At 35.7% G+C, this 27,329-nt stretch overlaps 2 protein-coding genes across 2 annotated transcripts; one reads left to right on the plus strand and one right to left on the minus strand.

The window, feature by feature from the left end:
• The first annotated feature begins 18,151 nt into the window (after positions 1 to 18,151).
• Positions 18,152 to 18,880, plus strand: LOC131182886 (uncharacterized). The gene has a single exon (XM_058152241.1). It carries the CDS (start codon positions 18,152 to 18,154, stop codon positions 18,878 to 18,880), a length of 729 nt encoding a protein of 242 aa, XP_058008224.1.
• A 4,689-nt stretch (positions 18,881 to 23,569) lies between these two features.
• LOC110656518 (uncharacterized) lies at positions 23,570 to 26,932 on the minus strand. The gene is made up of 6 exons (XM_058153782.1): positions 26,011 to 26,932; positions 25,679 to 25,841; positions 25,366 to 25,542; positions 25,192 to 25,275; positions 24,573 to 24,654; positions 23,570 to 24,440 (listed from the first exon to the last, which is right to left on the minus strand). The coding sequence occupies exons 1-6, from the start codon at positions 26,349 to 26,351 to the stop codon at positions 23,998 to 24,000; spliced, it is 1,290 nt and encodes a 429-aa protein (XP_058009765.1). The 5' UTR covers positions 26,352 to 26,932; the 3' UTR covers positions 23,570 to 23,997.
• Positions 26,933 to 27,329: the final 397 nt, after the last annotated feature.

A 27,329-nucleotide genomic window follows, 5' to 3' on the forward strand; every position in this document is an offset into this window, starting at 1 on the left:
AATAAAAGGAAAGACAAGAAAAACAAAGGAAAAATAATAGCAATGAAATGTAACCAAGTTAAACGAGCCGAGAACCCTAGCGATGGGTGACCGCACCGGGAAGTTACGGCGTGGACCGTTGACTAGCCCTAGACTGTGGGGAACCCTAGAAAATATTTTTAGGACTTAAATAAATATCTATTGAAGTATAAATACCATTAGAAATATCAAAGAAAAATTAATTAATTAGTACAAAGAAAAGTGAGAAATCGAGAAAATGACAAAACCCGATGTTACCGAAAAATAGGGAATGTAACCTGAACAGGGGCATTGGGGTCATTTGATACCCCGCGTTGTCTTTTGACCTAAATTTCCATTAAAAATAAATAATATTACACTTGGAAAATGTCATGAAAAATTAAATTAGTGGTACCTAATGTAAATAGCAAAAATGGGGAGTTAAATGTGGAAAAATGAAACTTTGAATAAATAAACAATTAAACAACACTTAGTGCTCCACTCACCCACCAAAGTGGACCACTTATTCATCAATTTGGATAGCAGATTCATCTTCATCTTCAACCTCTCAAACTCAGCCGAAACCAAGAAAAACAAACCTCCATGGTCGTATGGCTTGAAAGCTCCATGCAAGTGTGATCCAAGCTCCTTTCTTGGCACTTCCCTTCACTAAAAGTTGTCCATACACCTTGGGCAGTAGATAGGCAACAAGAAGACCAAGTTTTGGAGAGGTTTTGAAGAGTTTCCTAAGTGGTAAGTATGTGTTTTTTATTATTGCTTTATTAAAGTTTGTAAGGATGTTATGGGTACTTGAATTGTGGAGAGATTTTTGAGGTTTGATGTTTAAAGGGAGATGTGTATTTTTGGCAGCCATGGAAACTCCTTAAGGGCAGTTTATTCTTGCTTGTAAATGGTAGATTAAAGGGTTGATTAAGTGTTTATGTGTGTAGGAATTAAATTGGGTGATGTATACTAAGTATATGTGAATGTGTACTTGAATTTGGAAGCTTGGAAATTAATGGAGAGAGGTGTATGAATCGGCAGCTTGAATGGTGAACCATAAAAATGTTATTTCATGTTTGGTTTATGGAATATTAATGTTGAATTGTGGTACTTGTTATGGCAGCTTGTGTATATGTATGAAGGTGTGAGATTGGACATGCAAATGAGCTAGGTTAGGTGATTGAATTGTTTGTAATTTGAGCTTCAAAAATTCTGTACTATATGGTGCATATTGAGTGTGATTGTAAGCTGCCAAAATGACGAACAATGTGTTGTGAAATGTGTTTGTGTTATGGTACAAAACAGAAATGGCATGAATGTGCAACTTGGTAAGTGTTAAAAGTGTATTTGGTATGTAATGAAGAGTGTTGCTATAGGGCAGTGTGCATTTTAGCCTAGAACTTTAAGTGTGTGGCTCCAATTAGTATAAAACCAATTGGAGATGAAACTAGGCACAAAATTTGGAAACTTTCATGAAGGAAGCTTACCAAAATTCTGCTTGTAAGGTAACTTGGAAAATGACCAAATCTGAATTAGTGCACTTAAGGCCTGAAAATTGACCATTTGGGCAGCAGTTAGTGTTTTGGCCATAACTCACTCAAAACAGGTCCAATTGATCTGAAATTTTTACCATGAATATTTGAGACATATATCTACAAGTCTTATGCAGACACCAAAGCCCATAAATGACCATAAGCAAGTCAAATAGCTTGCACAAGTTCGGGTCCAAAAACTGGCCAAACCTAAAATGACCTAAAGTGACCAATTTTAGTACATTCTGACCAGCAATAGTAAAATGACCATAACTTGGTCTACATAACTCAGAATGACCTGAAATTTTGCCCCACGTGCAATAAGACATAGATCTACAAGTTTGTAGTTTTGACCAAAACCCGAAAACCGAGAGAACTAAGTCATCCGGCTAGGTCAAATTAGTATACTGGAATCTGGCAAATTGCAATAAAACGCAATATACATGGAAATAAATTGGGTAACATGTACCAACCCTAAAAGGCTACAAATGTGACATATTGGTAACATTAAAACCTAATTCACCTAGAATGCATCGAGGGTCGACATCTTAGGTTGACTAAGGAAATAATAGAACTCAATGAATTAATTATTAAGCATTATCGTTAGAGACAGTTTAAATGAGTACTGAAACACTTCAAATTGTGTTTCTCAGTTAGTAAAGACTCAGGGAAGGGAAGGAAACACTGAGTCAAAGCCAAGAGACGGTTATCAGAGGTTTGTGCACAATAGTTATTTCTTTTGAATTTTTCAATTGAAATAAATTATGATTATTTGTATGCTATTGTTTTAAATTGTGTTTGTGCACAATAGTTATTTGTTTTGAATTTTTCAATTGAAATAAATTATGATTATTTGTATGTTATTGTTTTAAATTGTGTTTGTGCACAATAGTTATTTCTTTTGAATTTTTCAATTGAAGTAAATTATGAAGCACAATAATTTTGACTTCTCATTTTCTACTTAAAAATTTAATTGAACATTATAATTTTAAATTGTGTCCGTGCACAATACTTTTATATTCACTGCTTTTACTAGCAAATTTATTTGGAGAAATTAGTTATGAATAATTTTTTATTGCTTTGGTTTTGGAAATATTATTTGGAAATTATTGTGTTGCCAACTTTGCAAATGGAAATTTTGAGATAAAATGTGATTTATGGTTTGTATGAAATATTGTGATTTGAAATTGTTTTGATTCACACTTGGCATGACACTGTTACTATGTTCCTCCTCCATTATGGAGTGAGTGTGATATATTCCTCCCTCCTTGACTTATCAGTCTGGGGTGAGTGTGATTATGTTCCTCCCTCTTTGACTTGCCAGTCTGAGGTGAGTGTAGATGAGTACTCATTATTTAGCTAGCTTCCTCCCTCATTGATTTCGATTATTGGGGTGAGAGGCATGTGCAGAAAAACTGTGTCATGGCCTAAATTGTGCTATTGATTGGCAACACTGTATTATTCAGTTATTTGATCAAATTGTGTTATTGATGGGCAAAACTGTGTTATTCAGTTATTTGATCAAATTGTGTTATTGATTCGCAAAACTGTATTATTCAGTTATTTGATCAAATTGTGTTATTGATGGGCAAAACTGTGTTTTTCAGTTATTTGATCAAATTGTGTTATTGATGGGCAAAACTGTATATGTGACACCTCTTACCCGTGTACAGTATACCCGAGTAAGTAATGCCACACAGTGTACCGGCACATTCTAATATACCTTAATTAATTTATACCATGCTTGTGAATATAATTTATGAAATATAATTTATTTTAGCCATTTATCAAAAGTATTATTTATTTGAGGTTCCGAAGATTTTAAAGAAAATCATGAGTACCAAAAATGGAGAAAACAGTTCTTCGGAACCTGTTAAAAACACTTCCAATATTTGTATTCCATCATTTCAAACTCCAATATCCAAAATCTCAACAATATTTCTCAATTTCAGTTTTCAACAACCTTTTCATTTCTCAAACATCCATCACATGTGATAATCAAGTATAAATCACAAATAAACATTTACTTTTCCATTCACAAATAAAATTTTCATAATTTACATGAACATTAATATACATTACACAAGTTTAATTACATATGAGAAAATCAAAATTAAGTTACAAAATGTCAAAATGACACCTAGTGTCCTACCAATGCACTGCAGAAGTTGAGGTGACACGGACACCATGCGGCAGTGCAAGATGGACTCACCCAGTCTGTGGTCTACTGGACTCACGATCTGTATCTCCAGTACCTACGCGTGGCAAAAGCAACGCGCTAAGCAATAATGCTTAGTGGTGCAATAATATAATAAAAGAAAATAGCAAGAAATTAAATGTGTAGTGAATGTGTACGTTTTATTTGTTTGGTATTTGTATATCATTTACTTTGTCCACTTTTATTCATTTGGTTGCCCCAAGTAACCTACACTAGACGACTGGACTGGATAACGGGTAAACTGGCACTGGGTATCTAGTACCTCGGGCCGTCACACCATCGGTCACATATGCATCTCCCGGTGTGCAACAGAACAGCTACCAAGCTGTAAATAATCTCAGGCACAAGGCCAAATCTCAATGCAAAGTCAGAATGGCTAAAAGCCATGAAATCACAGAATGGCATATTGCCATATGCAGTACTGCTAATTGAACCCTATTGGCATGCCAAACTATCCAAACCAATCATGTTAGGTATACTAGGGCATTTGAAACTTTTAAATTCTTCAATTTGTGCATTTCAAGTTTTGGTGTCACTATTCACCTCATTGGTCAACAAAAATGTTGACTTTTGGATAGAAAATATGTACATTGACTTTGGCACTCCCCACATACCACATTTTACATTTAAAACTTGTTAGAATTGGTCACCATTACCATTTCTAACTTAAAACCAAGAGGGCAGAAAATTTCAGTTTTTGAAGCTGTTCCATTAAGCACTGTTACAGTGAGAATTTGAAGAAATGACAAACATGAAAGTTGTTCCTTATTTTGTCTAGTTGAATTTCCTTTTTTGAATCACTCCATTTGGAGTTTTTTAGCTCTAGATATGGTCCAAAAACCACAGCTGGCCGGATTGCCAATCTGCAGAATTGACCATATCTATAGTAACATGAACAGTGACTGCCACTGCCATTTGGGTTAGGTTCTGGCCATAATTTGGGGTAGGTTTCTTCATGAAAGTTGTTTGTCTATGTCTTAACTTGTTGCTGTAAAAATTTCAGGTCAATTGACCAAATCTACAGTGAGTTATGGCCAAATGAACAGTTAGTCATTCTGCAGAATCAGTTGCAGGGTATCCGGATTGGGGCCAAGTTTTGGTCCTCTTGCTTTGGTCTTTTGGGCATGGTTTCTTCAGCAAAAATGTGCCATTATAAGCCTAGTTTCATGTCCAATTGGCCAAACACCAATTGGACCAACACAGCCCAAGTTATGGCAGTCCAAGTGGACTGAATTTTCAGTCCCTCTGCTGCTGTCCTAGGGCAGCCTACATCTTCACTTTGCAATCCTATTTTTCAGTCCAAATTGTGCTCAACTTACCTAAAATAGTCACTAATTGACCATTAAAATGTTCTCTAACAATTTCATAAGCCAAATCAATTTTCACTCCCCAAAACCCTAGCTTCACCTTATGTTTTCTACAAAATGCCTTAGTTAGCATACCAACTTATTATTCTTATGTTTATAAACTTCCAACATGATTCTAGTTCACTTCAAGCTCATCAAAAACACTCCTTCCTATTCCTTCACTAGGGCAGCCGAAACTCATGTACTCATACACATGAGTTTTTATTCATTTAAATTACAATTCTTACTAAGTTTCAAGTCCCTAATCATGAAATTAAAGAGTTTTATGTATATAGTTGCACTAACCTTGAATAGGGCAGATTTTTCCCACTTCAAAACTTCACTTTCTTTCCTCTTGTTGGCTGCCAAAAGCTTGTTTAAGGTGTGGGGTAAAATTTTAATCAAGAGAGGTTAGGGTTTTGTGGTGAAACAAAGTAAGAAATTAAGCTTGCTTGATTGAACATTAATGGAGGCAGGAGGGAAGGGATTTCGGCTGCATGAGGAAGAGGGTGATGGCTGCTGTAATTTTTGGTTATTTGGTCTTCATTTAGTCTCTTTATTAGTTAGTCAAATGATGGCTTAATTGTGATTGGTCATAGTTTTCTTAATGACATCACCATGATGTCATAAATAAGCTTTTTCCTCACTTTCTTTTCTTTCCTCCACTACTCATCTTCAATTTAATTTCTAATAATGTTTCTTCATATTTTATGTCATATTAATTATTTACTTAACTGGACAAGTCGGCCAAAAATCACCTCTGAAGGCGAAATGACCAAAATGCCCTCCGTTTGGCTTAACGGGTCAAAATTGTCTGTATCGGTTGAAAAATTTTTCTAAATATTTTCTTGGCATTCTAATGCCATGGGAACCCCAATAACCCTTCTCTAGAGTCCCAAAAATTATTTTATAATTTTTCCCCCAGGTCTAGGGCTCCTCGTTGCGAGAACCGTAACTTCCCTCTGGGTTACCCCTCGCTAGGGCACTGGCTCGTTTAACTTGGTTGTATTTTATTTCTAAAATTTTTACTAAATTTTTCTTACTAATTTTTAAGTTAATTATGGTTCCTGACTTTAGTTTAAATATTTTTTCGGACGTTCTAACTGTCCGGACCGACACCGGTCACTGGAACAGTAGAATGTACGGAGTTGTTACCCGGAGAGTGTTACAACTCTTCCCCTCTAATTTAAATTTCATCCTCGAAATTTACCTGATGCAAACAGTTGAGGGAACTGTTGCCTCATCGTCTCTTCACTTTCCCAAGTTGCCTCCTCGGTGTTGTGGTGCCTCCAAAGCACTTTCACCAGGGGAATCTGCTTGTTCCTCAATTCTTTCACTTCCCGAGCTAGGATCCGTAGAGGTTCTTCTTCATATGTCAAATCCGGTTGTATTTCAATTTCTTCCCTGGAGATGACATGTGAAGGATCTGAGCGGTATCTTCTGAGCATGGATACGTGGAACACATTGTGGATCTTGTCCAGCTCTGGTGGTAAAGGTAGCCTATAGGCCACTGGACCCACACGTTCAATGACTTCATATGGGCCAATGAACCTAGGACTCAACTTACCTTTCCTTCCAAACCTCAATACCTTTTTCCATGGTGACACCTTGAGGAACACTTTGTCGCCAACCATATATTCTATTTCTTTTCTCTTCAGGTCGGCATAAGATTCCTGTCTGTCTGAGGCAACCTTCAAGTTGGCTTTGATTAGTTTCACTTTCTCCTCAGTCTGTTTCACAGTGCAGCCCTACCGATTTGTCTTCGCCAATTCAGTCCAAAGACACCGAGTTCTACATTTTCTCCCATACAGTGCTTCATATGGGGCCATTTGAATGCTAGCTTGATAGCTATTGTTGTATGCAAATTCTGCCAGTGGGAGGTATCTATCCCAACTTCCCTCAAACTCAATGACACAACTCCTCAGCATATCCTCAAGGACCTGACATATATTTCATGTTATTGTTATCATTTTAATTCAATATTTGTATCAATTTCATTGGTTTCAATTGTTTACCCGGATTACTCTTTCTGATTGCCCATCCGTCTGAGGATGGAAAGTCATCTTGAAGTGGAGTTGTGTACCCAAGGATTCATGCAACTTCTTCCAAAATCTCGATGTAAACCTTGGGTCTCGATCAGATATGATGGAAAGTGGAATTCCATGCAGTCTAACTATCTCACTGATATACAATTCTGCTAACTTCTCCAGTGAGTAGTCAGTCCTAACTGGCAGAAAGTGCGCTGACTTTGTCAATCTATCCACTATTACCCATGCTGCATCATGTTTCTTCCGGGTGAGAGGTAGACCACTTACAAAATCCATGGTGACCCGATCCCACTTCCATTCAGGTATGCGTATAGGCTGTAGCAAACCCGATGGAACTTGATGTTCTGCCTTGACTTGCTGACATGTCAAGCATTTAGTCACATAGTCAGCTATGTCCTTTTTCATACCAGGCCACCAATACTGAAGCTTCATATCATGATACATCTTTGTACTTCCTGGGTGCATAGCATATACACTGGTGTGTGCCTCTTTTAGAATACTGGCCTTCAATTCCCCATTATCTGGTACACACAGTCTTCCTTTGTAATATAGACACCCATCTACCTTCACCTCATAGTCAGTTGCTTTTCCCTCTGAGATTTTGCTCATAATAGCCATTAGCTTCTCATCTACCTTCTGCCCATCTAAAATCTGCTGTAGCAGGTTTGGCCTCACTTGCAACTCAGCCAAAATAGCTCCATCTCGAACCAAAGTTAGACGGGCATTCAATGATCTCAAGGCTGTCATGGATTTTCTGCTTAAGGCATCAGCAACTACATTTGCCTTCCCAGGATGGTAGTCAATTACACAATCATAGTCCTTCAAGAACTCAATCCATCGCCTCTGTCTAAGGTTGAGCTCCTTCTGGGTTGGCAAGTATTTCAGGCTCTTGTGGTCTGTGTAAATGTAGCACTTTTCACCATACAAGTAATGCCTCCATATCTTCAGTGCGAAGATAATTGCTGCAAGTTCTAGATCATGGATAGGGTAGTTCTGTTCATGTGGCCTTAGCTGTCTAGAAGCATAAGCGACCACCTTCCCCTCTTGCATCAGTACACACCCTAACCCATTATGAGAAGCATCACTATAGACCACAAGGTCCTTTCCTGACACTGGCTGTGTTAACACTGGTGCCTCTGTTAACATAGCCTTCAACTTCTCAAAACTGGTCTGACACTTGTCATTCCAGTCAAATCTGACATTCTTGTGTAACAACTTGGTCATTGGAGCAGCTATTAGGGAAAATCCCTTCACAAATCTTCTGTAATACCCAGCTAGCCCTAAAAAGCTTCTGACCTCAGTTGTGTTTCTGGGAGGCTTCCATTCCATCACTGCTTCTATTTTCTTAGGATCCACCCTAATCCCATCAGCTGATACTATGTGTCCAAGGAATGCAATCTCATTCATCCAAAAGTCACACTTGGACAACTTAGCATACAGCTTCTTTTCTCTCAGGGTTTGCAGAACAATTCTCAAATGCTCATCATGTTCTTCCCTGGTCTTGGAATACACCAAAATATCATCAATAAAGACCACTACGAACCGATCTAGGTATGGATGGAAGATACGGTTCATAAGGTCCATGAATGCCGCTGGTGCATTTGTTAGGCCAAAGGGCATCACTAGAAACTCATAATGCCCATATCGGGTCCTGAATGCAGTCTTTGGCACATCTGCATCCTTCACCCTCAACTGATGATACCCTGATCTGAGATCAATCTTAGAAAATACTCCTGCTCCCTTCAACTGATCAAACAGATCATCTATTCTAGGCAACGGATATTTGTTCTTCACAGTCACTTTATTCAACTGCCGGTAATCAATACATAACCTCAATGTCCCATCCTTCTTTTTCACAAACAGCACTGGAGCTCCCCATGGTGACACACTGGGGCGTATGAACCCCTTATCCAGCAACTCTTGCAACTGAGTTTTTAACTCCCTCAATTCCGTGGGTGCCATCCTATAAGGAGCAATGGAAATGGGTGCTGTACCCGGCAGTGTCTCAATAGCAAATTCGACTTCCCTTTCTAGTGGCAAACCAGGCAACTCTTCAGGGAACACATCTAGGAAGTCCCTTACTGTGGGTATGTTACTCAGGTTTGGCTTAGCCTGCCTAGTATCCACCACATGTGCTAGGTAGGCTTCACAGCCTTTTCTCATCATTCTTCTTGCAACTGTGGCTGAGATGACATTGGACAGGAAATCTGTCCTTTCACCCACAACAGTGATCTCATTGCCCTCAGAAGTTTTCAAAGAAATTCTCTTCAATTTGCAATCAACTATTGCCTGATGATGTGACAACCAGTCCATTCCCAAAATCACGTCAAACTCATGAAAAGGCAACTCAATCAAGTCTGCCAAGAATTCATACCCCTGAATCCTTAACGGGCAGCCCTTGTACACTTTGTTTACCACTACACTGTGGCCCAATGGATTAGTGACCAGAATGTCTTGGTCACTCTCCCCTACTAGTATCCCCCTTTCTATGGGTAAGTTGATGCAAATGTAGGAATGAGTAGATCCTGGATCTACCAATGCATGCACAGGTGTAGTGTAGAGGAAGAACGTACCCCTGATGACGTCTGGGGCATCTTGCTCCTCCTGAGCTCTAATAGCATAAGCTCTTGCTGGTGGTCTGCTGTCAGGCCTCTCTGCTGGCTCAGATGCAGGCCTCTGTGATGGTCCAACAGCCTCAGATTTACCAGATTTTCTACCTTTCTGTGGTGCAGGAGCAGGTATGTCTGCTTGTGTTGGAGCAGCTGTAGTTGTTCTGCGTGGACAGTTCCTTAACTGATGCTCTGTTGACCCACACCTTGCGCAGCACGCCACTCTCAACACTCCCCTTGTGCCACTTCAAGCAAGGCGGACATGCAGAAGATGCCGGGCTGGTCCTCGAACCCCATCCTCGAGAGCGCCACCGATGGTGTGGACCGACCTCTCCTAGGGGTAACCGTGGCCCGCCCCGAGACCGACCACGACCACGTGGCTGACCCGAACTCTGTGTAGGAGGACCCTTGAACTTCTTCCCAAATGCAGGAGCTGAACTAGACTGACCCGGACCCCTCTTCTGCTGTCTATCCCTTCTGGTCTGCTCACTGATTCTTACTTTTTCCACCTTTATTGCAGCTTCCACTAACTTGGTAAATTCTGTGATTCCCAAGGCAGTGAGCTGGATCTTGATGTTGTCATTTAGTCTCTCTTCAAATCTCTTGACCTTTCAGCTTCATTAGGGACTATCTCCCTTCCATAGCGGCTTAATCGGACGAATTCCTTCTCATACTCAGCCACTGACAACTGTCTCTGTATCAGGTTAATGAATTCCCTTCTTCTCTCTTCTAGGTATACAGTACCCACATATTTCTTCTTGAATTCAGAGAGGAAGAAGTCCCAAGTTACAGCTTCTAGCTACACTTCACTGGACACCGTGTCCCACCACTCATAAGTATCATCTTGCAACAGAGATATGACAGCCTCTAAATTTTGCTCTGGGGTGCAGTGGAGTTGTTTTAGAACTCTGCCTGTTCTGTTCAACCAATTCTCGGCTGCAATAGAATCATCTTCTCTCTTGCCATAGAAGTCCACTGCTCCAAACTTTCTTAACCTTTCCAGGTGTGACTTCTGCTGTGGAGCTGGTGGTGGTGGTGGTGGTACTGGCATTGCCCCAGCCATTTGTCTAAAGAAGTCGGCCAATTGCTGAAACATGGCCTGAGCTGGTGGAGCAGGTTCTCCCATGCCCCCAGTCTCAGCTGCTGCAGGTGGAGCATGACTCTCCACTTCCTCCTCGACTGCTCTTTGAGATGAAGGGTCCATATCCTATTTAACAAAGACAAACAGATTTGCATTAGTGTCACCTCGACTCTTACAAATGCAATGCATGGTATGGACTCAATCTAGGCCCAGAAAGGCCTAAACCGTGCTCTGATACCACTAAATGTGACACCCCTTACCCGTGTACAGTATACCCGAGTAAGTAATGCCACACGGTGTACCGGCACATTCTAATATACCTTAATTAATTTATACCATGCTTGTGAATATAATTTATGAAATATAATTTATTTTAGCCATTTATCAAAAGTATTATTTATTTGAGGTTCTGAAGATTTTAAAGAAAATCCGGAGGAGTACCGGCCAAAAATGGAGAAAACAGTTCTTCGGAACCTGTTAAAAACACTTCCAATATTTGTATTCCATCATTTCAAACTCCAATATCCAAAATCTCAACAATATTTCTCAATTTCAGTTTTCAACAACCTTTTCATTTCTCAAACATCCATCACATGTGATAATCAAGTATAAATCACAAATAAACATTTACTTTTCCATTCACAAATAAAATTTTCATAATTTACATGAACATTAATATACATTACACAAGTTTAATTACATATGAGAAAATCAAAATTAAGTTACAAAATGCCAAAATGACACCTAGTGTCCTACCAATGCACTGCAGAAGTTGAGGTGACACGGACACTGTGCAGAGCTGCAAGATGGACTCACCCAGTCTGTGGTCTACTAGGCTCACGATCTGTATCTCCAGTACCTACGCGTGGCAAAAGCAACGCGCTAAGCAATAATGCTTAGTGGTGCAATAATATAATAAAAGAAAATAGCAAGAAATTAAATGTGTAGTGAATGTGTACGTTTTATTTGTTTGGTATTTGTATATCATTTACTTTGTCCACTTTTATTCATTTGGTTGCCCCAAGTAACCTACACTAGACGACTGGAATGGATAACGGGTAAACTGGCACTGGGTATCTAGTACCTCGGGCCGTCACACCATCGGTCACATATGCATCTCCGGCAGTAACGGCTACCAAGTCAGAATAATCTCGAGCACAAGGCCAAATCTCAATGCAAAGTCGAATGGCTAAAAGCCATGAAATCACGAATGGCATATTGCCATATGCGATCGCTAATTGAACCCTATTGGCATGCCAAACTATCCAAACCAATCATGTTAGGTATACTAGGGCATTTGAAACTTTTAAATTCTTCAATTTGTGCATTTCAAGTTTTGGTGTCACTATTCACCTCATTGGTCAACAAAAATGTTGACTTTTGGATAGAAAATATGTACATTGACTTTGGCACTCCCCACATACCACATTTTACACTTAAAACTTGTTAGAATTGGTCACCATTACCATTTCTAACTTAAAACCAAGAGGGCAGAAAATTTCAGTTTTTGAAGCATACGTTTACTGTTCCATTAAGCACTGTTACAGTGAGAATTTGAAGAAATGACAAACATGAAAGTTGTTCCTTATTTTGTCTAGTTGAATTTCCTTTTTTGAATCACTCCATTTGGAGTTTTTTAGCTCTAGATATGGTCCAAAAACCACAGCTTGCCGGATTGCCAATCTGCAGAATTGACCATATCTACAGTAACATGAACAATGACTTCCACTGCCATTTGGGTTAGGTTCTGGCCATAATTTGGGGTAGGTTTCTTCATGAAAGTTGTTTGTCTATGTCTTAACTTGTTGCTGTAAAAATTTCAGGTCAATTGACCAAATCTACAGTGAGTTATGGCCAAATGAACAGTTAGTCATTCTGCAGAATCAGTTGCAGGGTATCTGGATTGGGGCCAAGTTTTGGTCCTCTTGCTTTGGTCTTTTGGGCATGGTTTCTTCAGAAAAAATGTGCCATTATAAGCCTAGTTTCATGTCCAATTGGCCAAACACCAATTGGACCAACACAGCCCAAGTTATGGCAGTCCAAGTGGACTGAATTTTCAGTCCCTCTACTGCTGTCCTAGGGCAGCCTACATCTTCACTTTGCAATCCTATTTTTCAGTCCAAATTGTGCTCAACTTACCTAAAATAGTCACTAATTGACTATTAAAATTTTCTCTAACAATTTCATAAGCCAAATCAATTTTCACTCCCCAAAACCCTAGCTTCACCTTATGTTTTCTACAAAATGCCTTAGTTAGCATACCAACTTATTATTCTTATGTTTATAAACTTCCAACATGATTCTAGTTCACTTCAAGCACATCAAAAACACTCCTTCCTATTCCTTCACTAGGGCAGCCGAAACTCATGTACTCATACACATGAGTTTTTATTCATTTAAATTACAATTCTTACTAAGTTTCAAGTCCAACAGAACAGCTACCAAGCTGTAAATAATCTCAGGCACAAGGCCAAATCTCAATGCAAAGTCAGAATGGCTAAAAGCCATGAAATCACAGAATGGCATATTGCCATATGCAGTACTGCTAATTGAACCCTATTGGCATGCCAAACTATCCAAACCAATCATGTTAGGTATACTAGGGCATTTGAAACTTTTAAATTCTTCAATTTGTGCATTTCAAGTTTTGGTGTCACTATTCACCTCATTGGTCAACAAAAATGTTGACTTTTGGATAGAAAATATGTACATTGACTTTGGCACTCCCCACATACCACATTTTACACTTAAAACTTGTTAGAATTGGTCACCATTACCATTTCTAACTTAAAACCAAGAGGGCAGAAAATTTCAGTTTTTGAAGCATACGTTTACTGTTCCATTAAGCACTGTTACAGTGAGAATTTGAAGAAATGACAAACATGAAAGTTGTTCCTTATTTTGTCTAGTTGAATTTCCTTTTTTGAATCACTCCATTTGGAGTTTTTTAGCTCTAGATATGGTCCAAAAACCACAGCTGGCCGGATTGCCAATCTGCAGAATTGACCATATCTACAATAACATGAACAGTGATTGCCACTGCCATTTGGGTTAGGATTTGGCCATAATTTGGGGTAGGTTTCTTCATGAAAGTTGTTTGTCTATGTCTTATCTTGTTGCTGTAAAAATTTCAGGTCAATTGACCAAATCTACAGTGAGTTATGGCCAAATGAACAGTTAGTCATTCTGCAGAATCAGTTGCAGGGTATCCGGATTGGGGCCAAGTTTTGGTCCTCTTGCTTTGGTCTTTTGGGCATGGTTTCTTCAGCAAAAATGTGCCATTATAAGCCTAGTTTCATGTCCAATTGGCCAAACACCAATTGGACCAACACAGCCCAAGTTATGGCAGTCCAAGTGGACTGAATTTTCAGTCCCTCTGCTGCTATCCTAGGGCAGCCTACATCTTCACTTTGCAATCCTATTTTTCAGTCCAAATTGTGCTCAACTTACCTAAAATAGTCACTAATTGACCATTAAAATGTTCTCTAACAATTTCATAAGCCAAATCAATTTTCACTCCCCAAAACCCTAGCTTCACCTTATGTTTTCTACAAAATGCCTTAGTTAGCATACCAGCTTATTATTCTTATGTTTATAAACTTCCAACATGATTCTAGTTCACTTCAAGCTCATCAAAAACACTCCTTCCTATTCCTTCACTAGGGCAGCCGAAACTCATGTACTCATACACATGAGTTTTTATTCATTTAAATTACAATTCTTACTAAGTTTCAAGTCCAACATAACAGCTACCAAGCTGTAAATAATCTCAGGCACAAGGCCAAATCTCAATGCAAAGTCAGAATGGCTAAAAGCCATAAAATCACAGAATGGCATATTGCCATATGCAGTACTGCTAATTGAACCCTATTGGCATGCCAAACTATCCAAACCAATCATGTTAGGTATACTAGGGCATTTGAAACTTTTAAATTCTTCAATTTGTGCATTTCAAGTTTTGGTGTCACTATTCACCTCATTGGTCAACAAAAATGTTGACTTTTGGATAGAAAATATGTACATTGACTTTGGCACTCCCCACATACCACATTTTACACTTAAAACTTGTTAGAATTGGTCACCATTACCATTTCTAACTTAAAACCAAGAGGGCAGAAAATTTCAGTTTTTGAAGCATACGCCATCGTTCCATTAAGCACTGTTACAGTGAGAATTTGAAGAAATGACAAGCATGAAAGTTGTTCCTTATTTTGTCTAGTTGAATTTCCTTTTTTGAATCACTCCATTTGGAGTTTTTTAGCTCTAGATATGGTCCAAAAACCATAGCTGGCCGGATTGCCAATCTGCAGAATTGACCATATCTACAGTAACATGAACAGTGACTGCCACTGCCATTTGGGTTAGGTTCTGCCCATAATTTTGGGTAGGTTTCTTCATGAAAGTTGTTTTTCTATGTCTTAAATTGTTGCTGTAAAAATTTCAGGTCAATTGACCAAATCTACAGTGAGTTATGGCCAAATGAACAGTTAGTCATTCTGCAGAATCAGTTGCAGGGTATCCGGATTGGGGCCAAGTTTTGGTCCTCTTGCTTTGGTCTTTTGGGAATGGTTTCTTCAGCAAAAATGTGCCATTATAAGCCTAGTTTCATGTCCAATTGGCCAAACACCAATTGGACCAACACAGCCCAAGTTATGGCAGTCCAAGTGGACTGAATTTTCAGTCCCTCTGCTGCTGTCCTAGGGCAGCCTACATCTTCACTTTGCAATCCTATTTTTCAGTCCAAATTGTGCTCAACTTACCTAAAATAGTCACTAATTGACCATTAAAATGTTCTCTAACAATTTCATAAGCCAAATCAATTTTCACTCCCCAAAACCCTAGCTTCACCTTATGTTTTCTACAAAATGCCTTAGTTAGCATACCAACTTATTATTCTTATGTTTATAAACTTCCAACATGATTCTAGTTCACTTCAAGCTCATCAAAAACACTCCTTCCTATTCCTTCACTAGGGCAGCCGAAACTCATGTACTCATACACATGAGTTTTTATTCATTTAAATTACAATTCTTACTAAGTTTCAAGTCCCTAATCATGAAATTAAAGAGTTTTATGTATATAGTTGCACTAACCTTGAATAGGGCAGATTTTTCCCACTTCAAAACTTCACTTTCTTTCCTCTTGTTGGCTGCCAAAAGCTTGTTTAAGGTGTGGGGTAAAATTTTAATCAAGAGAGGTTAGGATTTTGTGGTGAAATAAAGTAAGAAATTAAGCTTGCTTGATTGAACATCAATGGAGGGAGGAGGGAAGGGATTTCGGCTGCATGAGGAAGAGGGTGATGGCTGCTGTAATTTTTGGTTATTTGGTCTTCATTTAGTCTCTTTATTAGTTAGTCAAATGATGGCTTAATTGTGATTGGTCATAGTTTTCTTAATGACATCACCATGATGTCATAAATAAGCTTTTTCCTCACTTTCTTTTCTTTCCTCCACTACTCATCTTCAATTTAATTTCTAATAATGTTTCTTCATATTTTATGTCATATTAATTACTTACTTAACTGGACAAGTCGGCCAAAAATCACCTCTGAAGGCGAAATGACCAAAATGCCCTCCGTTTGGCTTAATGGGTCAAAATTGTCTGTATCGGTTGAAAAATTTTTCTAAATATTTTCTTGGCATTCTAATGCCATGGGAACCCCAATAACCCTTCTCTGGAGTCCCAAAAATTATTTTATAATTTTTCCCCCAGGTCTAGGGCTCCTCGTTGCGAGAACCGCAACTTCCCTCTGGGTTACCCCTCGCTAGGGCACTGGCTCGTTTAACTTGGTTGTATTTTATTTCTAAAATTTTTATTAAATTTTTCTTACTAATTTTTAAGTTAATTATGGTTCCTGACTTTAGTTTAAATATTTTTCCGGACGTTCTAACTGTCCAGACCGACACCGGTCACTGGAACAGTAGAATGTACGGAGTTGTTACCGGGAGGGTGTTACAGTATTATTCAGTTATGTGATCAAATTGTGTTATTGATTGGTAAAACTGTATTATTCAGTTATGTGATCAAATTTGTGTTATATGAACTTTGTAAATTTTGAAATGGAATTGTAAACTATTTGATTTGTGAATTGTCAATAAAAGATTTATGTATCGCATTTCAAATTGTTATTGTGCACCACTGAGTAAATTTTACTCAGCGATAGCTTTTCATTACTGTCGCAGGTAGACAAACTGACAAGGCAGCAGACTAGGCTGCTAGTACTACACTGAGAGATCATCGGGTATATTGAGTATACCATATTTTGCATTTTGTATTGTAATGTATGTTCACTGTATGTATATAATGTTCTTGGTTTTGAGCAGTTGTAAATTAAAATTGTACATTGAAGTTATAAAATAAATTGTAAATTATTTTGGTTTGTAAATATTGTGATATATTTCTTTTATCTCAGCCTTTGAAAATATTGAAAAATTTTTGTGGATTTGAGTTGAGAAACACATTGTGTTAATTAAATGTTGGAGTTTGAGATTGAAAAATATATTTGAAGTGCTTTTTACAGGTTTTTTGAAGAACTGCTTTATTCAAAATACAAATGGCACTCTGCCAAAATTTTTACAGAAATTCCTAATAATTCAAATGTGTTAGCTGTTTCATTTCAGTTTAAAAAAAAAAATTTAACACCTGTAAATAGTGCTCACCACTATAAAAAGAAGTAAGAAAAGTTTTAAAATCCCTTGTAGTGTATTTAATGGGTTATCAGTAGACGAAGTTGGTAATTTATTAGGTATACTACGGGATCATGTTATGCCTTACGGAGGGCTAGGGTGTGACATTCAACCTCAATAACCTGAACCAAAGTTGACTATGGAATCCATGATAGAAGGCTTTTTAGTAGCCCAACAATAGCATAATGAAATGATAAAGTAGTTAGCTTCCATAATAGACCAACTAGCCACCCACAATATGATGCTTGAAAACCAAATTACTCAGCAGGAAAGTTCTTTAAGCAAGGCTACTGGTAAATTGTCAAGTAAACCAGAGATGAACCCCAAAGAGCACTGTATGGCAGTTACCTTGAGGAGTAGTAGAACATTAGAAAAATAACAATTAGAGGAAAAATCAACTGAGAAAACCTCTGATGAATCTGATAACCAAACAAAGGAGAAGGAGGAAAAAGCTAAAAAGGAACAGGAAGAGGAAACAAAGAAGAAAAAGAAGTTACCAGAGCCATATCAACCTCCTCTACCTTTTCCCCAGAGATTCTAGAAGGCTAAATTGGATAAGCAGTTTGGAAAGTTTTTAGAAGTTTTACAGAAACTCTACATTAGCATTCCCTTCACAAAAGCATTTTCTCAGATGCTATCCTACGCTAAGTTCCTTAAAGAAATTCTTTCAAAGAAAAGAAGATTGGAAGACTATGAGACTGTTGCTCTTACAAAGGAATGCAGTGCCATATTGCAAAACAAGTTGCCACCAAAGCTCAAGGATCCAGGAAGCTTCTCCATACCTTGTCTTATTAACAACATGAATATAGACAAGGCACTCTATGATTTAGGTGCAAGTGTGAGTCTGATGCCTCTATCAATATGTCAAAAGCTGGATGTAAGAGAGCTCACACCCATAATAATTTCACTGCAATTGGCTGATCGGTCTGTCAAGTACTTGATTGGCATCCTAGAAAACATCTCCATCATGGTAGGAAAATTTTTCATTCCTGTTGATTTTGTTGTCCTAGAGATGGAAGAGGATGTCCAAATTCCTATCATCCTGCAAAGACCCTTCTTGGCAATCGCCAGAGCTATCATAGATGTTAAGAATGGTCGGTTAACTCTCAAGGTAGGAGATGAAAAAGTGGAATTCAACTTGTTCAGAGCAATGAAGCATAAACTTGAACCTGATGAATGCTTAAGGGTTGACATAATTGATAAGCTAGTTAAAGAGGAATTTCACAAAAGACATCCTGAAGATCCTCTTGAAGCATATATAGTGCATGACCACATAACAGATAATGAAAACATAGAAATTGCAATTTGTGTACAATCTTTAGAAGTTAGCCCATCCCTACCCTTAGCTCAAGATTTCTAGGTGGAAGAGCTAAAGGAGGAACAACCCAAAAGCAAGTCACAGGAAGACACCAAATAGGTAGAACTGAAACTTCTCCCCTCAACACTAAGGTACGTATTCTTGGACTCAAATTCTAAATATCCTGTTATTATCAATGCTGGCCTATCTAATGTAGAAGAGGAAAAATTATTAAGGGAACTTAGGACCCATAGTAAGGCTATAGGATATAAAATAGAAGACCTGAAAAGGATTAGTCCTTCAATTTGCATGCATAGGATACCTATGGAGGAAAATAGTAAACCCACTATTGAACATCAAAGGAGACTTAACCCAAATATAAAAGTAGTTAAAAAGGAAATTATGAAACTATTAGATGCAAGTATTATAGACCCAATTTTTGATAGTAAATGGGTTAGTCCAGTGCATGTAGTGCCTAAGAAGGGTGGGACAATTGTCATTCAAAGTGAAAATAATGAATTAATCCCTACTAAGGTAGTCACTGGTTAGCGCATGTGCATAGATGATAGGAAATTGAATAGTACCACCAGAAAAGACCATTTTCCTCTCCCTTTTATAGATCAAATATTAGAAAGGCTAGCGAAACATTTCTACTTTTGCTATCTAGATGGGTCTTTAGGATTTTTCCAAATTTCTATTTACCCAGAAGACCAGGAAAAGACCACATTCACATGCCCTTATGGAACCTTTACATATAGAAGAAAGTCTTTTGGTCATTGTAATGCCCCTGCTACTTTTCAAAGATACATGATGGCCATTTTTTTTATTATATTGAAAATATTATGAAAGTTTTTATGGATGATTTTTCTGTCTATGAAACTACTTTTAATGAATGTCTAACTAATTTATCCAAAGTGTTGCAAAGATGTGAAGAATTAAACCTGATTCCAAATTGAGAACAATGTCACTTCATGGTAAGGGAATGTATAGTTCTTGGGCACCTGGTATCAGAAAGAGGAATTGAAGTTGACAGGGCAAAAATTGAAATTATTGAAAAGATACCACCACCAACATCAGTCAAGGGAGTGCGAAGATTTTTGGGACATGCAGGCTTCTACAGAAGATTTATTAAAAAAATTTTCAAAATAGCTAAGCCACTAACTAATTTGTTAAGTCAAGATGTTCCCTTTGATTTTAATGAAAATAACCTTAATCCAAACAATGTAATATTCTTTTGTCAAAAGCTAATGAATGCAACACGCAAATATTGAAATTAAAAAATTTTAATTTCGAGATATAGTAAATTAATTGCATTTATTTAGCCGAGTGATATTCATAGAATTACAATGGAATCATCTACCCCAACTGAAAAAAAATAAACTGTGACACATCTATTAATTGCAATTTGGTAAAGACATTCATGCTTCATAGTTAAATTTATCATATATTTTTTTAATGAATTTTAATTAAAACGAGCATTCGGTTAATCGAATTGAATTCAATTTTGAATTAACTAAATTTTTAATTAACTCTAAAAATACTAATAGAATAGAATTGAAATTGAAAAAAAAATTAATCAAAATCGAAAATATTTAGTTAGTTATTAATTATAATCCATTAATAAAAAATATTATATATTTTATATTATTAATTAATTAATTAAATATTAACGAAAAACACTTTTAATCATTTTTATTCATAAAAATAATAATAATAAATAATATATTATTAAAAAACTATAATTAATATATTAATTAATATAAATTCAATTATTTTCATTAATTCAATTATTAAATTAAAGATAATTGAATTAACAATCAAAAATTTAAAAAAAATTAGAATTACTTATTAAAAAATTAAATAGAATAAAATTCACTCTTATCAACATAACTAAACTTCATTGATGCAATTATATATTTTTTTAATTATAATCAAATAATGCGCACTCCTATCAATAATGTAATTAGTAATTGTTGAGTTAAACTTTTTTATTTTAATTCGAATGAATGAAATTATATATTTTGAATTTTTTAGTGAGTTAATTTCTTTATTTAAAAGGTTATCTTTTTCATTAAATACATATGAAAAAAATATTATTGTTATTTAGTCATAAGCTAGTCTTTACTTTTTTTCAACAATTTTTAATTTTTTTTTCAAAGAATTCTTTATCCAAAAAGCTTTCTAAGAAAAAAAAAATCGAAGAAAAATATTTTTAGAAAACTTATTTTTTTAATTTATAGAATAATATTTTTCAATAAATTTCTAAAAGTTAATTTTAATATTTTTAATATTTAAAAATTTCATCAATAAATATAAATATTTAAAAGAGAGTTTTTAGTATGTAATTTTTTTAAATTTTATTACGATAAATTTTAAAAAAATATTTTTTTTTCTTCAGCAAATATTTTTTAAAAAAATATTTTGGGGAAAATAATTTTTTCAAAAAAAAAAAGAAAAATATTTATTAATTTTACAACATTTTAAACATTTAGCTACTTGATTAATTGAAAAAGATTCAAAAAGTGAACGAGTAGATAAAACATTATTGTAAATACTGAATTAGTCGGTTCAATCGGTTTAATAGGAAACCAAACCAGTAACTAATTCTGTTTTCATGAAACCCTTATTTTCTATGAATTGGAATTGACCCACTCGACCTAGATGGATAACTCGAAAATCAATCAACCTGATTAGGTCTAAACCTAGTAAACCATCTCACTAAAAAAAATTAATTTCAAGTGTTGATAGAAGGATTTCAAACCTAATAAAGCGATGGACTTCTAAAGCCACTTTTCAACTATAATATGAATTTGTAATTATCTTATATATATGCATATATATCACTAATTTTTTATTTAAATAACTAATAATATTAATAATTTATATTTCTATTGTGTAAACATGAATTATTCTTCAGTTTATTATTATTTTTATGTCATAAAAATGTAAAATTTTTTATTTGTTATCACTGTATAAAATTTTAATAATTTGAAATTTTTTTCTTTAATATGAATAAATTTATTATTATAAAATCTTATTCTAAATATCTTATATTATAAAATAGTATTTTTTAAAATTTCAATTAAAAATTTTAAATTACTTTTTATAAACTTATTTTTACACACTAAATTTGGGTAAATTATATTAATTAACATTTATAACATTAAACAATTAATTACAATAATATGTTACTTTTATTATTATGTTTTAAGAAATTATTAATTTTATAATATATATAATATTTATTTTATATCATACCAGTTAAACTCTAGTTTGACTCCGATTAAACTTTAAACTTTAATCCTTTAATCTTTACCAATTTATGAATCATGTGGATCGTAAAAACATTGAATAAAATGTTAACAGAATTATGAATTAGTTAATTCAGTTTTAAAAATATAAGAAACGAGTATTAATTTTGTCAAATTTTGAAGATTTAGTAATAATTTATCTTTATTTTAAGATGATATTATATCATACAAAAATACTCAATTTTAGTTTTATATATCTAAAATTTTTATTAAAATATGATATTAATAATCTTCTAAAGTTAAATATTTTTATTAATATAAGTTGATATTAATAATGTTAATAAATTTTTATTGCCTCCTTCTAACTTATTGCTATTGATGATCAGATAGAGAAATATATCATCAATGTGAAGTTCAATTATAAGTTTTTAAATATGATTGGTGATTTTGAAGGAAAAATAGTAAAGATAAATAAGTATATTTGGTAGTCGTTTGTTTACTTGTTTATAATTTTGGTACGTCTTATCTGCTATAACTACATTCACAAAATTAGCATTTTCTGTTGTTTGACTACATATATTAAGAATGATTTTTTTTATAAATTTGATAATAGAACTATTAAACAATATTATTAAAGCATGAAAACTTGTAAAGGACAATAGTAAGTTTATTTATTTAATTTTCATTAATATAAAAGATATTAAATATGTTTATTATTAATTAATTACTTTATTGATTTTTTTTACGTTTTAAGTCTTTTTATTTTTATAAAAAAAAAATTAAAAGTTTGCCCTAAATTAAAATCTTGGCTTGACTGTAGATGGTGCAATTCACGAAGAGCAATCAACCGCCCCCAGCCCCAAAGGGCTGGGGATGGCCATCTATGACACTTAGCAAAGGCTATTAATGAAGAGCAAACAAGGAGTTTCTCTTACTAGAAAGGGAGGGATCTATCCTCCTGGCTGTTCCCATCTTTTCTTACTTTCTCTTTTCAGGAAATTAAACTTTTTAATTTTTTATTTAGATTTAAAAATAAAAAATATGTTTATAAATTTTATTTTTAAATTAAATTGAATTTAAATTAAAAATTCTGAATTAATTTAAGAAAAATTATAAATTGAAGTTGTTAAGCACAAGGGCAAAATTAAATATTTTACCATTCTACCTACATCGCCTCTTTGTGATAATGGGGTGTAAGTCAATTCCATGGAAAACCTAACTTAAAAGCGACTTGCATACAAATGCAGGTGAATAAATGGTATAGGGAAATTGTAAAATCAAGCGTGATCTGTTCTCAGAAACTGCGATCATACCCCACTAAATTTCTAAGAAAGTAGCTCCTCATGTGAAAAAAAGTACGTTGAATATTATAGTTAATACAATGCACGGCAGGAAGCGAGGAAAATGTCAAAAGAAATACTAAACAAGAAAAACGAGGCAGAAAAATAAAATCAACTCAATATGCTATAGTCACCGACCCAGCAAGCGAAAGGCCATCAGATTCAGATGGTAAACGGCTGCAATTTTCATTATTAGTCCAACTTAACTTGTACCAAAATTATTATATTAACAGAAACTAGTTGCTTAATTCACCTCGTTTCTGACCTAAACACTTCCAATTCCCAAACAAAATTTTGAATTGGAGGAACATGTTTGCCTTTCATTTATTCAAATTATTGGCGCCAAATTATTGAGATTCTTTCATCACATTGCTAAATTTCATGAATACAGCTGTATGATCTTTTCTATTTTTCAGATCTAAAGCCACACCATACGTCAACCTTAAGGAAAAATGAACACAAAACTTCCATCCATTTCAAATCAGGGTGAGGAGTTAGGAGATTCAACATCCTCCAACCATTTCTCAATTCACTGCAGAAGCAATAAACTTGGTTGTCATCATAGCAATGATGCAAAATAATCTCCAGATCACAACCTCCCAGTTTTTGCAAATCTCCTTGCTACTCCAAATATAACTGCCTTAGTTAGGAGACCCTGGTCAAGAGTACAAGCAAGAGCAATAGCCCCACCAACTACCAAAAGCCTATGTATGTTTCCCCGTGGTTTCTTGGAAGAAGAATCCTGGATTTCAACCTCTGATGAATGACTACTAGCAGTGCTCTCCAAACATTTAAGGTAGTCTGCACTCACTTTGGTGTTGATCTGAGCCATGAAAGCACAGCGTGAGAGTGGATCTCCAGCTGCTCTTTGCTTCTGATATGCACGTAAACTAGGTTCGATCTTCTTCACTGCTCCCCACATACCATGCCGGATTCCAAGCTTTGCAATTTCCAAAGGAATACCCATATCTTCATGATGAAACAGTAGGACCTCACATGCAGTGAGCTGGCCATCCCCACTTTTTGATTCAACTGGTTCACAGCCAACAGACACATCTTAGACATACACAGGCTTCGGCAATACAACAAATACCCAACTGTTATAAAAGAACAAAAATGAACAAAAAAATTATAACTGAAAAATATGAATATAATATTAATTACCTGCACGAATGCACCAGCTTGAATAGTACAAATCCACACGTCTTGGTTTGTTGCGTCTTGGCAAAGAGGAGCAAGGAACTCCCTGAAAAGTAATAAAAGATCAACAACTTACTTCCTGAACAGAAATTTTGGGCGAACAAAAACCATATGATATGAAGAAAACAGTAACAAAAATGATGAAATTTTATCCTAAACAAATACCAACACCTAATGCAAAAAGGAACTCTAACAATGAGACTAGAATTTCAATCCGTACCAACACAAACGATTCCCTCTACTGTCAGTATAACATGTAATTCAATGGTGCATACAATTTTGAGCTAAAGGCCTACACAATCCAAGTGCCTTGAGCAATTAATAGGATAACAATTAGTAAATTTCCTTTCATTAATAATTTATTTCTGCTACTCCATCAACAAAAAAAGACATAAATCTTAATATTTCTAAGGCATAAATCTTAATATTTCTAACTCTAGCTAAGAGAGCAAAGTCATATTACTTCAATCCTAAAATGAGGTTTAATCAACAGAATATGAGAATGCTCTAATTAATTCCTATCCAATTACCAGAGGCTAAAAAAACAACATAAGAAGGAAACTAGAGGTTATCTTTCTCATACCTTTGTAATACAGTAATACAATCGACCAGACTCCCAAATTCGACGGCCTATGATGTATTCTCTGTCACTACAAAAGAAAGGAAACTGTGCCAACAAAACCACAAAATTAGCAAAGAAGAAATCACAACCACATATTTCATTCAAAAACCAAATGATAGAAAGTAAACTACCCACCTTGCGTACCCACTGAACCACCATGGTTCCTGTGGTGGGGCACTCCTCCAAAATTGCAGTATGTATAACCATGTCGTCCCACTTAAACCGAAATTCATCATCCCAAAAGAAGTCCCTCACCATTTCAGGAGTGGCATCTTCAAAAACAGTTCTGGTACGATATTGGGTAGGGCCAGTCTAGCAAATCGATAAGATAATCCAATTAATCAAATCAATTGCAAAATTCTAGCACTCACCAACTTCAAAGCAAGTTCAAGAATTGATAGCACAAAAACTCTATCTGAAGAGAGAAGTTTGACAAGAGGAGACCAACCTCGGGATCTCTCCGCCAAGCTTGATAGCTCATAGTTGGGCTGGAACGATCCATCATCTGAATCCAAGCAGGACCTCCATCTTTGTCTTCCACAAGTTTACACAAAAGCTCTAAATCATCTTCATTCACCATGCCGGATTTATCCTTTTGCAACTGTGAAGAACTGCCGGATAGAAGTGAAGAATTAAGCATATATTAGGGAAAAAGAATGCCCATATCCGCAATACAAAATTCATTTCCGATCAAAATTTCAAATTCTATACTCCATAGTCAAAATGCATAGTCTATCAAGCTGTTAAGACACTAGAAAATTTTAAGTAAATCCCACAAACCTGAAATCATGCCTAAGGCTAGGCGGCGCAGAGGAAGAGTCCTTCTGAATTCCGTCGTTGGCAACCCAAGATATGAAACTGGGCAACTGAAACTTCAATGAATTCAAGGTGGATATCGACAAAGATGCCGGTGATGCTACTGTAGTTGCAGAGTCCTTAGAGACAGAAGAATCAAACATTACTCTACCCAAATTGGCCCATTTAGGCTTCCATGCCCATCCTACAAGAACCCCAACAATAACCGCAATCCACAAAGGAATCATAAACATGACGAGCTCAATCACGACATCTCCAAAAGTGGGTCTCTTCAAAATCTCTAACAAAATCGACCACACAGCCATTTACCCTTTCCCGAAACGAAATAGCCGCAAACCAAGGAATATTCAGCAATCCAAATACAACCCAGATAAATAAAAGCAAAGAAAACCCATAAAAAAAAAAAAAACCCTCGATTGAATCGAAATGGTAAGACGCGTTAAGCACTGCTATTAGTCGAGGGTTTCAAAGAAAGAAGAGGGTAATGTCACAGCAGAGCCGAGATTTGAAATGGACCAATAAAGGAGGGTGAACGTGGGTGGAGAAAGGAATAATGAGAAAAATATTTGGGCTTTGCTGAGAAGCTGTAGAAAAATGAGGAAGAAGACGAGTATTGTTTCTGTTTAGCTGTTGATATCTACTACAGATAGGGCTTTGGGAGATAAGCGGTAGGGAGGCGTGTGCTAAAGATTACCGTAGGGTCAGATGATTTTTTATTGTATTTCCTTGTAAGCTGTTTGTTTGGTGCACTGTACCTGTATTCTGTATGCTTGCTTTTATGGCAGAAGGAAAAGAACGATGCCGTTTTAGCCAAATAGGAAGGCAACAAATGGAAAGAAATGAATGGATTATACCATGCAAAACAAAGTGTGGGTTGTTTTAATTTTAATCCTAATTTTGTGGGCTTGCCTTTTCTGCTGCTTCTGCATTTATATTGGGGAGTGGGTGCTGCTCTGTCTGTGTCCACAGAGTTCTCATTTTTCACGTTTCCAATTTCTTAATATGAATAATTAAAATTTGGTTGAATGCATAATTTTTTTTTACTAGTTCCTTTTATCATGAAAGTTTAGTGAGGCTATTGGGATTTGGTTTAATGGTATGTAATTATTTTTAACATTGTAAAATTTCAAATTCACTTCTCAATCAAAGTTAAAGAAAAAAAAAATAGTTTAGTGAAACATATTTTTATTTTGATTATATTAATTTTTTATACTTTTTAATTTATAATTTTTTTTATAGGGGATTAGAATATTAGATATTCAAATCTACCACATATCAGATGA

Source organism: Hevea brasiliensis, chromosome 9, assembly GCF_030052815.1.
Source record: "Hevea brasiliensis isolate MT/VB/25A 57/8 chromosome 9, ASM3005281v1, whole genome shotgun sequence".
NCBI lineage: Eukaryota > Viridiplantae > Streptophyta > Magnoliopsida > Malpighiales > Euphorbiaceae > Hevea > Hevea brasiliensis.

Excerpts from the sequence above, each read along its gene's own strand:
- LOC110656518 (XM_058153782.1), bottom strand. The coding sequence starts at position 26,351 with ATGGCTGTGTGGTCGATTTTGTTAGAGATTTTGAAGAGACCCACTTTT. Across the intron at positions 25,543-25,678 it reads CTTGGCGGAGAGATCCCGAG|ACTGGCCCTACCCAATATCG; the intron begins GTTGGTCTCCTC and ends TCGATTTGCTAG. Across the intron at positions 24,655-25,191 it reads TGTATTACTGTATTACAAAG|GGAGTTCCTTGCTCCTCTTT; the intron begins GTATGAGAAAGA and ends ATTACTTTTCAG.
- LOC131182886 (XM_058152241.1), top strand. The coding sequence starts at position 18,152 with ATGCTATCCTACGCTAAGTTCCTTAAAGAAATTCTTTCAAAGAAAAGA.